General features: G+C 41.4%; 2 protein-coding genes across 3 annotated transcripts in view; one reads left to right on the top strand and one right to left on the bottom strand.

The window, feature by feature from the left end:
- The window catches only part of si:dkey-172j4.3 (diacylglycerol kinase eta), a 71,194-nt gene extending 63,066 nt beyond the window's left edge, over window positions 1-8,128 (top strand). For both annotated transcript variants that reach the window (XM_061031704.1, XM_061031705.1), the window contains 9 exons: window positions 112-219; window positions 777-890; window positions 1,149-1,283; window positions 1,833-1,996; window positions 3,198-3,303; window positions 3,606-3,695; window positions 4,400-4,513; window positions 5,166-5,280; window positions 6,722-8,128. In XM_061031704.1, coding sequence (XP_060887687.1) covers window positions 112-219; window positions 777-890; window positions 1,149-1,283; window positions 1,833-1,996; window positions 3,198-3,303; window positions 3,606-3,695; window positions 4,400-4,513; window positions 5,166-5,280; window positions 6,722-6,774 — 999 coding nt within the window. In that variant the 3' untranslated portion in view covers window positions 6,775-8,128. The remainder of the gene's footprint in view (window positions 1-111; window positions 220-776; window positions 891-1,148; window positions 1,284-1,832; window positions 1,997-3,197; window positions 3,304-3,605; window positions 3,696-4,399; window positions 4,514-5,165; window positions 5,281-6,721) is intronic.
- Window positions 8,129-12,010: 3,882 nt separating this feature from the next.
- zgc:92429 (uncharacterized protein LOC445063 homolog) overlaps window positions 12,011-15,662 on the bottom strand; it is a 7,348-nt gene continuing 3,696 nt past the window's right edge. The window contains exons 7-11 of the mRNA XM_061031743.1: window positions 15,326-15,396; window positions 14,639-14,741; window positions 13,698-13,817; window positions 12,795-12,857; window positions 12,011-12,703 (exon numbers count right to left, since the gene is read on the bottom strand). Of these exons, the coding sequence (XP_060887726.1) occupies window positions 12,275-12,703; window positions 12,795-12,857; window positions 13,698-13,817; window positions 14,639-14,741; window positions 15,326-15,396 (786 nt within the window). The 3' untranslated portion in view covers window positions 12,011-12,274. The remainder of the gene's footprint in view (window positions 12,704-12,794; window positions 12,858-13,697; window positions 13,818-14,638; window positions 14,742-15,325; window positions 15,397-15,662) is intronic.

Here is a 15,662-nt window from a genome sequence, read left to right as displayed (position 1 = left end):
CACAGACACTATATATACTTCTCTTAAAAAAATGAGAACGCTATGAGCTATTTCTCTCACACATTCTGAGTTTTCCAGCTTTTTTAAAATCTCCTCTTTCTCTCTCTCCAGTGTGACGGTGTTCCCATGTCTCTGCCGAGTCTGCAGGGCTTGGCTGTGCTCAACATCCCCAGCTACGCAGGCGGTATCAACTTCTGGGGAGGCACTAAGGAGGATAATGTGAGTAAAAGTGCAATACTTTTCTTTAGGTTTCCAGGATATGCGCTGCTAGACACGCCCAATTAACCACAAGTTTTCCTTCGTTTTTAAGGTTGTTTATTCCTCTTCTTACCAGACAATTTTAACATTATTTTCTTACCGGGGGGGAAGAGAAACAGGCCGATGCGCTTTTCTTACCGGGGTGGAGGAGACACAGGCCGGTGCGATAGATTCTTTTTTGTGTAGATTTTGTGGCTGCTTTGCTGCGGTCTAAAAACAGTGTGACTGCATACCTGGGAACAACTGATTTTCATTGGCAGCCTCTCTCGCTCGTTCAATTGTGGGGCGGAGTTTTTATTACGCACCGTCCTTTCCTCAACCACTCGGCATTAATTAATAATTCATTTAAATAATCAATAAACAACTCAAAATTGATAAACAAATGCAAAATATCCAATAAATCATTAAATCAACTATTTGGCTTCAACAGTGAGTGTTATCTGACCATTTCTTTATTTTTGGGTAGACAGATCTGAAAGGTTAAAGTTAATATTTTTTCTCCTCTTTCTGACGTTCAGAACTTTGGCGCTCCGTCTTTTGATGATAAGAAGTTGGAGGTGGTGGCGGTGTTTGGCAGCATGCAGATGGCCATGTCCAGAGTCATCAACCTGCAGCACCATCGCATTGCACAGGTAACACACATCCCCGCCTCTAAAACACATCCATCATTTATAGTCATTATGAAAGTCTAAAATGTTTCTCCTCATCTCTAAACGACATCAGGCTGTTGGCACTCATGTTACTATAAGAGGTGGAGATTTTACAGGATCACAGAAAAAATGTCAAACAGCAGGAGACAGACAAAAAGCAGCCCATGCATGAAAGAGAAAAAAAAAAGGAACAAGAAATCTAATCTGACAGCTGCTGTTTTCTGCTCTGCTGCGTCTCAGTGCCGGCAGGTGAAGATCACCATCCTGGGGGAGGAGGGGGTCCCCGTGCAGGTGGACGGAGAGGCCTGGATTCAGCCGCCCGGCATCGTCAAGATCGTCCACAAGAACCGAGCGCAGATGCTCACCAGAGACAGAGTAATGTCACACTCAAATATGAATTATAAGCTGTATAGTATAGAAAGAAAACAAGTGTTACTCAAGATTTTAATCTAAGATTCCTGTCATAAATATTGCAGCTGAAACTCTCACTGCCCTCCTTCTTGGGATCTCTGCCCTTGTTGTTGACTATTTTCTATTTCGGGATTTCTTAAATCAGATTCAGAGCCAGTGTGTTTGTACTCTCTTCACGCTGCTCAAACCATCGAGAGCTCTCTTGAGCCGAGCACTTTGGGCAGTTTGTTTCCATGGTTTCTCTCTTTAAGTACTGCAGAGAGAGGAGAGTGTTGGCTGACTGCTTTCATCCTCCCGAGTGAGCCTTTTATTCAGTCAAACGCTCACATTTCTCAGATAAGTGTAATCTCTGCTGGATGCCAGGTTAACACTGAATTAGCAACAGGTTTATTTACACTTGTAGGAAGTAGAACACCGCCTGCTTTCTCTTTTTCAGTCCAGACATGAAGCGTCACAATAAGATAGAATAAGATAGAATAAGTATTTTATTTTTTTACGTTTTTGAACGACCAGGCGTTCGAGAGCACTCTGAAGTCATGGGAGGACAAGAGGAAGATCGACAGCTACCGCGCCGACCGGCCCCGCCTCAACTCCCAGCAGTCCATGGAGTACCTGACGGAGGAGGAGTGCGCTCAGGTGCAGCAGCTAGGACTGGTGGCCGACACACTCATCACCAAGTGAGACGCACTTCATGTTTTCTGTCCCTGACTAAATAAAACTGTTTAAAAATGAATGCCCACAGCTTTTTGGACTGAAGGAATAAAGCAAATGCAGACGTGTCTTAAACCTGCATTCTTTCAAATGGCCACTAGGGGCTTTTCCACTTAAAGTGAGTGAAAAAATAACTCTTCTAACATAATTTATAACCACTCTCCAAGTTTTCTGGTCTCAATCTGTAGTTTCAGGTCTTATTTGATGTATTATGGTCCTGTTTAGACACAACAAAACGGGGATTTGCTTTGTAGGCAGGGGTGTGGACAGAGGGGTGGCATTGGGCCCCCCTTTGAAATCTGATTGGCCACCCCAAAATCCAAAATCTATGAGTGGCTATTGGCCTAATCAGAGGCTGGGACTTAACTACTAATCATCTATCCTGGCTGTTTTCAACAGGATCAGCAGTTGAATTCTTGAATTTTCACCTAAACTTCATTTTATGTTCATCTGATGACCTCTTAGATCGTCTCAAGTGGTCTCTTTTGATTTGATCAGCTTCTTCTCTGTCAAGTTAGCAGAAACGTTATTCTCCTTCCAGGACGATCCTTAATTACCTTACATTTCTAAATTCATCCCACAAGTTTTAAAAAATGCTGATGTGGGGGATTTCTCGAGGTCGGGGGAAATCGATGGGGAGAGGAGAATTGAAGAGCAGATAAAAAGGCTTTTAGTACTGCAGTCGTTTTAGAAGATGGAGATTATTTCTAAACAGTGAGGTGTTTGAGAATGAAGATTCTTAAAGCACAGAGAAATACTGACCTCTCTCTTTTTAGCTGTTAAGCTTAGTTGTTCCTGGTTGCGTCATTTTACGTATAAACATCATCAAAATGAACTCCAAGGTTGGAGCAACAGAAGAAGAGACCATGCTGGGGCGCCGGTAGCCTAGTGGTAGCTTAGTGGTTAGGCTGTGGTCCTCCTAGCCGTCGGCCAGGGTTCAAATCCGACCTGTGGCTCTTTTCCTGCATGCCATTCCCCACTCTCTCTCTCTCCCTGATTTCCAATTCTATTCACTGTCCTCTTTCTTAATTAAAGGCAAAAAAAGACCAAAATAAATTGTTAAAAAAAACAATATTTCTTGCCTTGCTGCTCATCAAAATAATAATTAAAGCTCTTTTTCAGTCTCTGACGTCTTCCCTCGTCCTCTCTCTCTCTCTCTCTCTCTAGGATCCGTGAGGCGGCCAAGACCCACAAGCTGGTGGAGCAGGAGCTGGCTCACGCCGTCAACGCCACCGCCCTGGTGCTCACCGAGGCCAAACTGTCCAGCCCCGAGGTGAGACTCTGAGGGGGACAGACGGACGCACATATGGCTCATTTTGATTTTTAGAAAAACAAGGATCGCAGCTCAGACATTTAAAGCGACACACTCTGGTCTCTTATCGTCTTTATTTACATCTTCATTTATTTATTTATATCCTCGAAAAAGTCATTTTTTAGCGAGGAACCCTCATTAACGACGACTGTAGATTTTAAGACGGATCAGCTGACACATGTTTCGTGCTAAACCACATGTTTTACATTAAGTCACGAGGCGTCTGTGCTCCTCCTGATGAAGTTCTGGTTTCATGTTTTCAGTGCCTGAGTCGCAGCACGGCGGTGGAAATCGTCAACAGCAGTAAAGTTCTGCAGGCTGAGACCAAGATGCTGCTGGATGGAAAACTACTGGTACTGGTCCTCTCTCTCTCTCTCGCCCTCGCTCTGTTGTGTCCTTTTGTTTCCTCTCTCACTGCCCGTCTCTGCTGCAGCGTCTCACATTTCACTTTGTGTTTCATCGCCTTTTTGTTCAGTTTTTTGTTTGCTTTGGGTTTATTTACCTTTTTATTTCACAAAAGACCTTCGTGCAGGAGAGCAAACACACAGGGGAAAAAAAACGACACGACGCAATGAGAACAAAACTGATGACTTTACAAACTCATCCGTTCTGTTTTCTTATCTGTTCTACTTTTATCTTTCCTCTGTTTTGGAAATGTTTACATCCCCCGTTCAGACTAATTAGTCAAAACTTCCACTGATTACATCTGAAGTCCATCCGGAGACATTGTGTGATGAAGTTCAGGTAGAGATTTGTCTTCCCTAAACTTCCTCACAGTCAGAAAGAAAAGATGAGACGGGAGACATAAAAATGCTAATTACATTACAGCTTTAACAGATGTTCAGTGATTACAAATCTGTCAATTTCCATAACGATTTCCATTACGATACAGAAACAGAGCAGATGTTAGCGTTTAGCATTTTCAGATGGTTTTTAAAAAATGACCTTTTGTGCCTTTTTTAGAGATAGGACAGTGTTTAGAATGGTTCAACATTCCATATCCGCTGGTATATCTCTGATGGTATCTAAGTGACTCCATCTTTCCCGTCGTCCACAGTCGGAGTGTCCGGAGGAGGAGGAGCTACGGTCGACTCTGAACAGCCTCAGCGCCGAGCTGCACAAGCTGGACGACATCCACTGGATCTGTCCGCTGATGCAGTGCTCCGAGGAGGTGGGAGGAGTCAGAATGATTTGACTGTGTTTGTATTGATTGGAGAGAAAAACCACCTTATTATCACATGTCATGTTTCTGTCAGGTTGTCAAAGTGAATTTAAAGCTACATTTTGAATTTTCCCAACAATTGATTGGGCAATAGTCACGTTTCTCATCATCTGGTTGTTGGGTAATTGAACTAGACTCACTACAAAAGCATAATGCACGGCTGTAATCCACCAGTAAACGCAGAAGAAGACGTTAATTCCCATTGGCTTTCTAATGGTGGTACATGGAAAAAGAGATCCTTAAGGGTTGTTTCTATTGGTTTCTAAGTTTTCAAATCTGAGCAGAAATAACGTCCTTTTCTTCTTCAGCATCTTTTTTTTTATTTTTCCCCTTTGATTTCATGAATTGGCAGTTGACAAACAGCTTTTAAGCGAAATACTGCCCCCTTCAGGATGAAGTCAGTACAATTTGGCAGCATAGAAACCTTTTATGCACTATTGAGGAGAGATTTGTTGATACTTACTGGAATTCTTCAAAATAGAAATCAAAAATCTGTGAAATTATAAAACAACCTCGTGCCTCTTTCCTTCCAGACAGCAGGTCTCTACATGTGTCTCTTGGTGTATTTCCATGTCTTCATTGGTCTCTGTCTCTGCTCCAGGACTCGGTTCGGGGCAGCAGTAAGAGCAGCAGCAGCATGAAGCTCAAGATCATTCCCAAGGTGAAGAAGGAGAGGGAGAAGCTCCACAAGCAGAAGTCCAACAGCTCCCTCTCAGGTAAGAGTTCAGAAGGTTCAGTTTGTCTCAAAACCGAAACTTTATCACATTGGTTTCTATGTGTGTAGCTGCTTTAAGGAGCACAATACGATTCTGATTCTTCAGTTTTTCCAGCTGCTAAAACTCCCCCATGTGTTGAGTAATGATGCCTCGCAGCCACAGTATGCAAACCATACAAGTCCCCTTTGTTCAGGCCTGATTCAGACATTTTATTTATGTATCGGTAACAGCTCTATGGAGACCGATCCATGCTCTGTTGTCTGCTCCAGCTGTCTAAAACTCCACATCCTGTCCAGCGGTGATACCTTAGAGCCACAGTGTGTAAGATATCTTAGTGTCTGATGTAACTTGGTGCTCTAATCCGAGCTCCCTCTGGATATGTCCGAGCTCCTCACTCCATCTCTAAGGTTGAGCCCGGTCACCCTTTGAAAGGAAACTACTTCAGAATAGAAAGGAGCCTGCTGAGGTGGTTTGAGCATCTGATCAGGATGCCTCCTGGTCGCTCCCCTCTGGGCACGTCCAACTAGGAGGAGACCCCGGGGTAGACCCAGAGCTCGCTTCTTACGTTCAAGTTACCCTTCATTTATGTCGACGTCTCATTCTGGTTCCACTTCTAGTAAGCAGTAAGTAAGATTCCCCATTCAAGTTCTCCATTGACATTTCAGAAAATCTTTATTTGAAGAGCCTTAAGCCCGAAACAAAACCAACCAGCTATCCCAACACTCGTAACAATAAAATATTTGATTTGGCACGAAGATGATGGGAAAATGGAGAAAAAGTCGAAGGTACAAGACTGTGTACATATTTTTTGGGGAGAGTCAAGGAACTACCCATCCCAATGTTTATACTGTTTATACAAGTGTTGTAGTTTGTGTTGTGTGAATATACAAATTACATTCACTGTGGCATAACAAGGTTAGAACGATTAATGTTAGCTACCGAACTAGCTAGCTAACTATCCGTTCACATAGGGCAAAGTGGGGCGAGAAACATATTCCTGGTAGCAGCAATTCCACCAGTCAGAGATGTCTCTGTGACACTAGGATCGTGGGTATTGTAGTTCTTTTCCCTGTTTGGTAGATGGTAGATCCATTTCTGTTTCTTTCTCTCTACATGGTCTTGGAACATCTCCTAAAGCAAGCGTATCTTTATATTTGACACCGTCATCTAAAACTGGATCCCTGCCATTGTGAGCTAGTGAACCACGATGTTCCAAAACCTAAATGGCAGCCGGCCATTTTAATAAATCAGAGCCGAGGGTCTTTGAAGGTCTTATTGTCCCGGAGGAGAGTTGCTTGAAAAATGTAACTGCACCTTCTCTATTGGGAGCCGTCCAAGCTCAAGTGTTTCTCCAACACCAATCATTTTGGGACGATAGTTTTTTTGGACCTTGAGAGAGATTTTAAATCTCCTCTTCTCCTCGTTTTTCTTCTTCCTGCAGGTACTTGGGAAATCAAAGGTGGGGCGGCTGAAGCGGATTCTCCGGGCATCTGAAGTCTCGAATGAGGTGCTTTTTATTTCTGCCCCGTGTTACTTTGACAATCAGGGGCGAGGAGCTCCTCCGCTCTGACCGTGATACCCGGGGACCAGTCAGAGGCGTGAGGAAGAAGAAACGAGGAACCATCTTCCCGACTTTTACGCCATTCCCTCCATTTTTGAAGTCTCCTCTCAGAGGATGAAGGCGTCGTTCCTTCAGTTTTTTTCATTTTATTGACGTACTTTGAAGGGGCCTGGTTTTGCATTGCATTGCGTCACCATTGGGCGTTCTGCTTTGGGTTGTGTTTACCTGCTTGAGTAAGGATGTTGTCCTGACCAGCAGCAAATCAAACCAAGCAAGAAATGGAAGAAAAAGCTCTTGCAATTTTTTTTGTTTTGTTTTTTTCGACAAAGAAATGTGTTTACGTGGTGCTCTCTTTGCATGTCGAGTGCAGCCGTCTTATTTTCTATCTATCACAAGTTGTTACAAACTTTCAATTCTCGTCTCTACTTTCAATCCTTTAATTCTTAACTTGCAGCCTTTGGACTTTGATTTTTTTTCTCAAGACTTTCGGAAAAGAGTATTTATTTGTTGTTGCTACTGCCATGAGAACTCAAAACGGCAACAAATCAAGAAAAATGAACAAACTGAAACATCTCAACCTTATCGTCTACTGAACTGGGAAACATCTTAAATGTTGCAAAAAAATATACTGAGGAATGTACCTGTGTGGACTTGTATTATTTACCTGTGAATAATGATAACGTCATATAAGATTTCACAAAGGTTCTATTGTTGTGGTTCTAAAGTGGTTCTTAAATAGGATGTCGTCTGACTTGTGCTTTCTGAGGCTATGCAGCCGCACTGCAAAAATAGCGTTGTTTACGACGAGTCATTTCGTCTGGAGATTAGCCTTACAAAAACATCTTTGAGTGTAGGATTTAATGTACGGTACAAACTCTCTGTTATTATCAAAGTCTTAAATTATGCTGGAGTCAGTGAATAAATCCTTTTGGTGGTACAGAACCAGACGAAATGACTCAAGCAGTCAGATGTTTTTGCAGTGTAAGGTGTTTACAGGAGGAGGAAGCATCAAGGACGCTTTGATAAAACATTACTCAGTATATTACTTCTACTTTGCCATACTGCTGATTGTATATTTAACATAGGAATAAGAGTCAGTGGATATTTAATTTTGCCTTGTCTGTGGTTAAAAGCTATTATTATATTAATATTATTGCAAAAAATATATATATATATATTTTTCGTATATCTTATTTTTAAATGCTGATCTGCTTTGCTGCTTCCCCCTTTGACAAACTCCTTGGCCACTGTGCATATAATCGAAGCCAATAAATGCTGTTCTGTGTGTCTCTGCATGCAAACTTAGCCCTACTCCGCCTCACAGTGAGGGAGGAAGTTGCCTCGAGGAAAGTGAATTTTAGCTCGTTTCTTCAAACGGCAGCATTTGCAATTTTTTTTGGATCCGTCCTTGCTGCTTTCCACACCAGCTGTTCGGGGGTTTTGACTCTTAGATGTCTGTAAAATGCTTTATTTTGTGTCCAAACTTTAAGAGAATGTAATTGATTCAAACCCCCGACTATCGAGCAGCTTATAACAAAAAACAAGTCTTGAATTCAGGTGCTGCTTTGAGGAACTGGCTAAAATTTAAAGCAACTTCTACCCTGTTTTTACTTTGATGTTTTTGAAAGAAATGAAGGGACATTTTGGTAAATTTGCTAATATGCTGGGGTACCATGAGATAGAAAATATTAATGAGTTGGGAGGAGCTTCCAGTTTTCGGCAAAAATTGGGAAAAATTCTCCAATTAAATTAAAATACACCTTTAAGCATCACCCAAAATGTTCTTAACAATTTGGACAGTGATTCCCCAATCATGTTAAACTCCCCAACCCTAACCAAGGACTAAAAATTGCCTCCAAACCTGACTGATTTCATTTAGCTTAAAATAATGAGTCCTCAACTGTAGCCCAGAAACGGTGACTATTTTATTTAAAGATTTTCTGAAAAACATGGCACATTTAAAATGGTGTAAATATCCATCTTCAATCACATTTTAGAAAAAAATGTAAGCTGTGTCGGGTTATCATGATGTGGCAAAGCTTCAACGTTAGCTTCAACGTTAGCCGAATGTTAGCTAAACGCAGAAGGATTCTGTTGTGTTAAGTTTTACAAACATATTTTTTTATTTAAGGTATTAAATAAACACATACAGTAAATAAGAAAAGGTCTTTAATAGATGGGGCTCTCTTTCCCATACGCAAGCGCTTAGTCATGTGCTAATGTTAGCTAAACAAGCTAGCTAGCGTAACATGCATTCAGGTTAACTTTGTAATGATGGCACAGAGATGATTTTTAAAAAAGGATACTTATCTTAAAGACAGCAGGGAGTGTACATTTCTCAAAATGTCAGCTTTGAAACTTTAATTACCAGGATGTAATTAAACAAGTGAAGTCTCCTTGGTACGATTGAACGTCAGTCAATGCTAGCTAACATACAGGTTAGTGGAGTTAATCTACAACATTTGAAGGTACTTTGACGAATAACAGAAACGTTTTCCTTTTCATGTTATACAAATAACTTGATGTGACAACTCCACTACTTTAAAACTTAATATAAAAGGAACAAAACCGCGACGTTAGCATTCAGTGTTGACTCGCGTTTGATCATTCAAACTTTATCTTTAGCGTTAGGCTCCATCCTGTAAAGAGGCTGTTTACTTTTTTTTCCATTTCATGTAAATGCTTGGTTCTCGTCTTATTTTCAGGTGTTGATATCTTTCTCAAACTAACCTTTGTTGGGGCTCGTTTACTGTGAGGCGCTGTAGATGTTCAGCTCTGGTAGGATTGTGCTACTGTATCCATAGTGTGCCAGCTTAACGCTCTACACCTTAGAGGCTTTAGTGGTGTCGTGCCAAGTTTGTACCAAGTTCAGTGGGGTTACGAGACATACAACGAGCGCGTGTGAGAGTGCGTTAGCTTCAGATGCGAATGTTGTTGTATGTCGTACATTTCAAAGTTTACTGTATCTTGCCTTGCACTTTACAAAAACGCAACTTAATGGGGAAAAAAAGACATTTGTGTGCATGTGTGCGCGTGTGTTTTAAGATTTTGAGTGTTTTTTTTAACTTAATTTGATGATAAAAACATTTTATTTATGATAAACGTATACGGACAAATGTGTGTTGATAAAATGTAATATATCTAACCAAACGTAAATGAATGATAAATATGTATACACAAATGTTTATTACATCAGTGGTTGTACAATGACTCCCACAGCAGCTTGAGATTTCCCATTTAACGCCAATGTTATTAATGTGATTACATGTTATTCCACTGCCACAGCAATGTCATCTAAGTGTCTTTCAAATCGGTATTTAGACATTAATTTAAGAAGAAAATGCAGATATGAAACTATTCCAACTTTAAGCCAAAGTAAATGGGATTTTCCAGTGTTACTGCAGACTACTGATGAATTGTTTACACAGAAAAAAAAAGATGTCATACTCAGCCTGTGTTTAGCCAATATTTGGGTGAACATTAGTGTACCATTTTGAAATTGTAACATCGGTTGAAAAAGTCTACTTTACGCTTTACTTACCAATAGTTGTGCTGAAAAACGAACGCAGGTTTGTCAAGTTGAGGGACCACACATTCTGGGAAGCCATTTTTGGAATACACAAAAATCTTGTTGCCTGTGTTTACTGCTCTTTTAAACGAGGACTTCATGGTGTTTTTGTTTGTTCTTTTACATATCAGAATGTGTTTTTTTTTGTTGGTTTTTTTAAATCATTTTTTTTGTCATTGTTTTAAACACAAAAATGTCACATTTGACTGAAACTATTCCAAGGACTTTTGTGGAGCTGGAAAAAAAAACAAAAAAAACACTGAAATGAACCAACGCGTGACTCCGCCATGTTTGTGCAACAGTATTCCATTGATGACATTTGTGAACGCACCCCTTTTGATCTGATCAGCCCACATTATGTACTGAGACTGTGCGAGCGATGTTGGAAGCCAGACTAGATGTTGCACGACCTTGTACGTTGGGAGGTGTTTTAATCGTGTTATCGTGTGCAGTGTGTAACAAAGACAACGTCAGCGCAAACTCTTGGAAAATTAAATGAATTATTGAAGTGTGATGATGGTGTCGTTTGGTTTCGTAAGACTTAAACACAGAACTATGGGAAATCTAAATAAATCACAGATAACATGTGCTCACATCAGACTAGCATTTTGTCAGAATGTATCCTCTACCCATCAAGAACCAAATCAAAAGGCTGTTGTTAACCCATCAGGTATAAATCAACAACAAGCTCTTTTATTTGAAGCATATTTAAGGTGTTACGTCTCATTCTTTGGTTGTAGCTCTCAAACCTGCCTGTTTAAAAAATCACACCCACGTGCTGCATGTATCACTCTGTGTAGTAAAGCAGTAACAGTGTAGGTGTGTTTGAGGCTAATATTCAGGAAAACAATGTGTGGAAATACAATTTGAGCATGACTCACGAGCTAAAGGCTAAATGTTTTGTTTACAGCGGCCGCCTGTTACACCAGTGAATACTCCAGTGATTCATTAGGCTCTTAAGTGAGTCATTAATCTTAATCTCTCTGCATTAATGTGGGCGACGTGCATTGTATAACAACTCTTTATACAACCGATAGAGCCTCTTATTCCTGTTGAGGAACACCGTTTGTTTGAGAGATTTAAAAAAAAAAGAAGACAAAATTAGAAACAGAAACGATGGTCTTTTATTTAAGTTTCATCCAGTAAATCTTCCTTTTTCTAGGAAACAAATCTCACAATTTTCAAGCTTTAAATAAAAAACAAAGCACCCAGTGTTTGTCGACCAATCGCTTTAAGAGAATCAAACCTTACATTTCTTCAGAAGGACCTCTGACGTTAGCTTAGATTTGCAGCCAAAAACATAAATGTGACTCCAATGATTCCAGAAAAAAAAAACGTTTAAATTACCTCATTACAAAAAATCTATTTTAAAGGCAGGGTTGGTCATTTTCCAAAACTAGCATGATTTTGAAAGTAGCATTCCCTCAGTGCTCCGTCTGCACCCGCCCCCTCCCCTCTGTGATCCGTCAAAAGCCACGCCCCCTCACTTACATTCAAGAGTGCCGTTGCTCCAGAAGCGGACCTCAGCTCATCGCTTGCATTTTGTATAAACTACGTCATGTCTCATTCAGCGGTAAGTAAACTCTCAGTATAAACACACAAGGGGTAGAGAACGAGCAGGGAGACAGGGAGGCGCCTGATTGGTTCATCAGATTGGTACCTCGTGGCAGACATTGGTCGAAGTTTTTACATTCTTACAACTGCTACAGATGACGGATTTTCTTCATTCCTTTTTCAGAGAACCTGAGTTATTAATTTCTGTCAAGACAATTTCAACCAAAATCTTAAAAGTGGATCTGAAGGAAATGACCAACCCTGCCTTTAATTTGCTCTTATTTCTACCAATTCTGATCTTTTGTATCTTTTTACTCTAACTCTGGCATGCCTTCGTAATCTCCTCCCTCATCCTCCAGCCTCCTCTGCTCCTCCAGCTTCTGCCTCTCCTCCTCCGCCCGCCTCCTCTCCTCCGCTGCCCTCCTCATCTCCTTCTCCACCTCCTTCCTCCTTTGATTCTCCATCTCCTCGTCTTTCTTCTTCTTCTCCGCTTTTTCCTCCTGCGCTTTCTTTTCTGGCAAATCGTAGGCCCACTCCTCGTCCGAGTCGCTGATGTCGTTGTCATCGATGTCCCGGTCCGGGTGGTAATATTCTGTGGTTACGATTTCTTTTTCGGGCTCCGGTTCAGCTTTGAATTTGGGGTCCTCCAGTTTGCCCCAGGCCACTTTGTCGGCTTTGCGGAGGATGATCTCCACTTTGGATGGGACCATGTTGACCGAGCTTTGCTTCACATCGACCACCTGAAGGTAAGATTCGTCACAGAGGAAAAAAGATTTGAATAAATCTTAACCAACGGCCAAATCTACTGAGACTCAATCAGCTGGTTCTCACCCCCCAGAAGTGAAAATCTCTCTTGAAAATCTTGTTGTCCTCAAACTGAATCTGACATGTGAGCTAGAGAGGGAAAGAGACAAGAATGAGGTCAATGTAGAAAACGTTTAAATTCTTTAAAGGCTTTATTTGTGATTTTTCGCACTTAAATGTAATAGAAATCAAGTATCTCCTCTGAAAATAACTCTGTGAGTCATGACTGTCTACAATGGGTGTAACACCCGAGTCCCACTGTCTGTGATGTTTTCAGAGTTTTCAGAGTCCTATCTTCACTTTGTTTACATCGTCTGGACGGCCGGCTGACTCCTCCCCTCGTGTATAAAAGTTGTTTAATTGAGGGACTAGAGAAAAGAAGAATAACATACTGTACTCACTGCTTAACTGTGTTTCTAGATCACGCTCATTTCAGGTAAATTTACATGCAGTGTGAAGATACGAGCATAATAAAGATCGCTAGCATTAGCATGCTAACACAACAATGCAGCGCAAGTTGTTTTGATTTCATGCTGGATCAAAAAAAATCGCATATAAAGCCTTTAAAGACATCTTGATCTTCATGAAGTCACATGTTAAACTGGTTTGAATGAGTTGCATAGATGTTGAGGCTTCAGCTAAACTTGAGCTAAAAATATAATAAATCCCAAAGAAATGGAAACATTCAATAAATACAATAAACCATTAATGTCATTTTGCTGATTCATCCCCACTGCTACGTAGGTAGCTCTCTACTTCACCAGGAAAAAGTGTTTCACCTTCGATCATCAGAGAATCAGATGCACAACATCCGTACCAAAATGTCTTTATTCACAGGGAAGTGCATTGAACTTTCAACTCAACTGAGCCTCCATCAGGACATAAGGGGCGATTGAAAACCAGCCCCTGTATTCACAAACATGAACTCACCATGGTCCTGTTAGCCTCGATGCAGGTTAACTGTGGGTGAGCGTTCTTGGCGTAAATGGTTACGACGACATTGTTTCCTGTCTGATGCCAGTCGTGTCGACATGCCACCTTCTTCTTGTCCTGTAGAAACACACACACACACACACACACACACACACACACACACACACACACACACACACACACTCTAAGGTCAGGCACAGAATATTAAGTGAGGATTTTGAGATAGGACCTCCGACTCTGCTTCATAACTATGACTTGTAAAAGAAAATGGAGCGTCAGTAGCAGCAGGAATATCTACTTTAAATGTGTGCTCAAACAGGCCGTTTGGAGATTTTCCCTTCATGACATCACAAAGGGCAGTAACCCCTCCCCCAGGTGGGTGACACTCCCACAGCTAGGTGTTTGTTCTGCCCTCTGAGTCTGACTTCTCAAAGTAAACAATAGCACATGGAGTGAGAAAGCTGAAGCCACTTCCCCTTCCAGAGAGGGGGCGTGGTCAGACACAGCTCATTTACATATTTAAAGGTACAGACACAGAAACAGCCTGTTCTGAGCAGGGCTGAAATAGAGGGGTTTATAGGCATGATCAAATACAGGATCAGAGTGGATTTAGAACAAGAAACTTCACACACATGTTTTGAGGAGCTCTGAGACTTATTTAAAGTTGTTGAAGAGGAGGAGAATATGTCACCTTTAAGTTTTAATTTACATTATTTAGACTCTGCTTTTATTGTAAAAATGGTATGAAATAAACTTGGGTGAATTAAGGATTCATTGTAAAGACGTTTCTAATCTATAAAGAACAAGGCAGCTGTGTAAATAAAGTGACGCTGAATTTTCATTTCTGTATTTGAAAGCTTTGTTTTTGTCTCCTTTTAATGTGTCTTCGAGCTAACTAAAGCCAAAGTAATAGACAGTAACTCAGGTGTGTCTTCTACCTTCTTCGGCACCCAGCAGTGCTTCCCCGTGGTGCAGCCCTTCTGGTCGAGGAAAGCGTTGAAATCTATCGTCTTTATGCAGCAGCAGCTCCAGTACTTATATCTAACCAGCAACAACAGAACAGAGAAAAACAAGATGTTAAAAACAGCGCCTACAGGTCAAAGACAGAGGGAGAGAGACACAGAGGGAATTTAACTACAAAGACATGAAACAGGTCAGACTGCAGGACTGCAAATGTGAAAACAGCTTAAGTGTCTCATCGCCTTTTAATCTGTTCATGGACACAAACTTTTTCTTAATCGGTAAAAATCCAACGAGCAGCATTTAGCTAAACTAACAGTGGACTGATGTTCTCGTTCTGTTTTTATTTCGGGGGCTGCTCTTTACTTCTGAAGTGTTTTTGAAATGTTAAATATTCTTTATTTTACTCGCTGATCTTTAAAATCTCTCAGCTTTTATGATTCTTGTTTTGCTTACACAGCCTTCACTTTGTTTTCTTTGCATTACTGCTTTTGTTTGTAGTGACGCTCTAATTACTGTTTAAAAGAGGAGGGGGGGGGGGGGGGGTTGTCAAAACAGAGATTTGTAATTATGATTGTGTTGTCGTGGATTTTGCACAAAGCCTTTGTTTGTAATATCCGGAGTGGAGGAGCAGAAACATGCAGCGAGGTGCGTTTGCGTCTCACCCCTCGTGGAAGACGGGCGCTCCGGGGTGGTGGGTGCAGATCTCCGTGTCCGTCTCCGGGCCCTGATACATCTGAACACACAAACACACAACAGGAATGATCCGAGTGTGACCATCAGTCTCTCTCTCTCTCTCTCTACCTCTCTCTCTCTCTACCTCTCTCTCTCGCTCTCTGTCTCTCTCTCTCTCTGTCTCTCTCTCCCTCTGTCTCTCTCTCGCTCTCTCTCTGTCTCTCTCTGTCTCTCTCTCTCTCTCTCTCTCTCTCCCTCTCTCTGTCTCGCTCTCTCTCTCTCTGTCTCTCTGTCTCTCTCTCTCTCTCTCCCTCTCTCTGTCTCTCT

This window comes from Labrus mixtus, chromosome 23 (assembly GCF_963584025.1).
Source record: "Labrus mixtus chromosome 23, fLabMix1.1, whole genome shotgun sequence".
In the NCBI taxonomy this organism is placed as follows: domain Eukaryota; kingdom Metazoa; phylum Chordata; class Actinopteri; order Labriformes; family Labridae; genus Labrus; species Labrus mixtus.
Note: the sequence above shows the minus strand (reverse complement) of the source record. Positions and strands in the feature narration are given on the sequence as shown.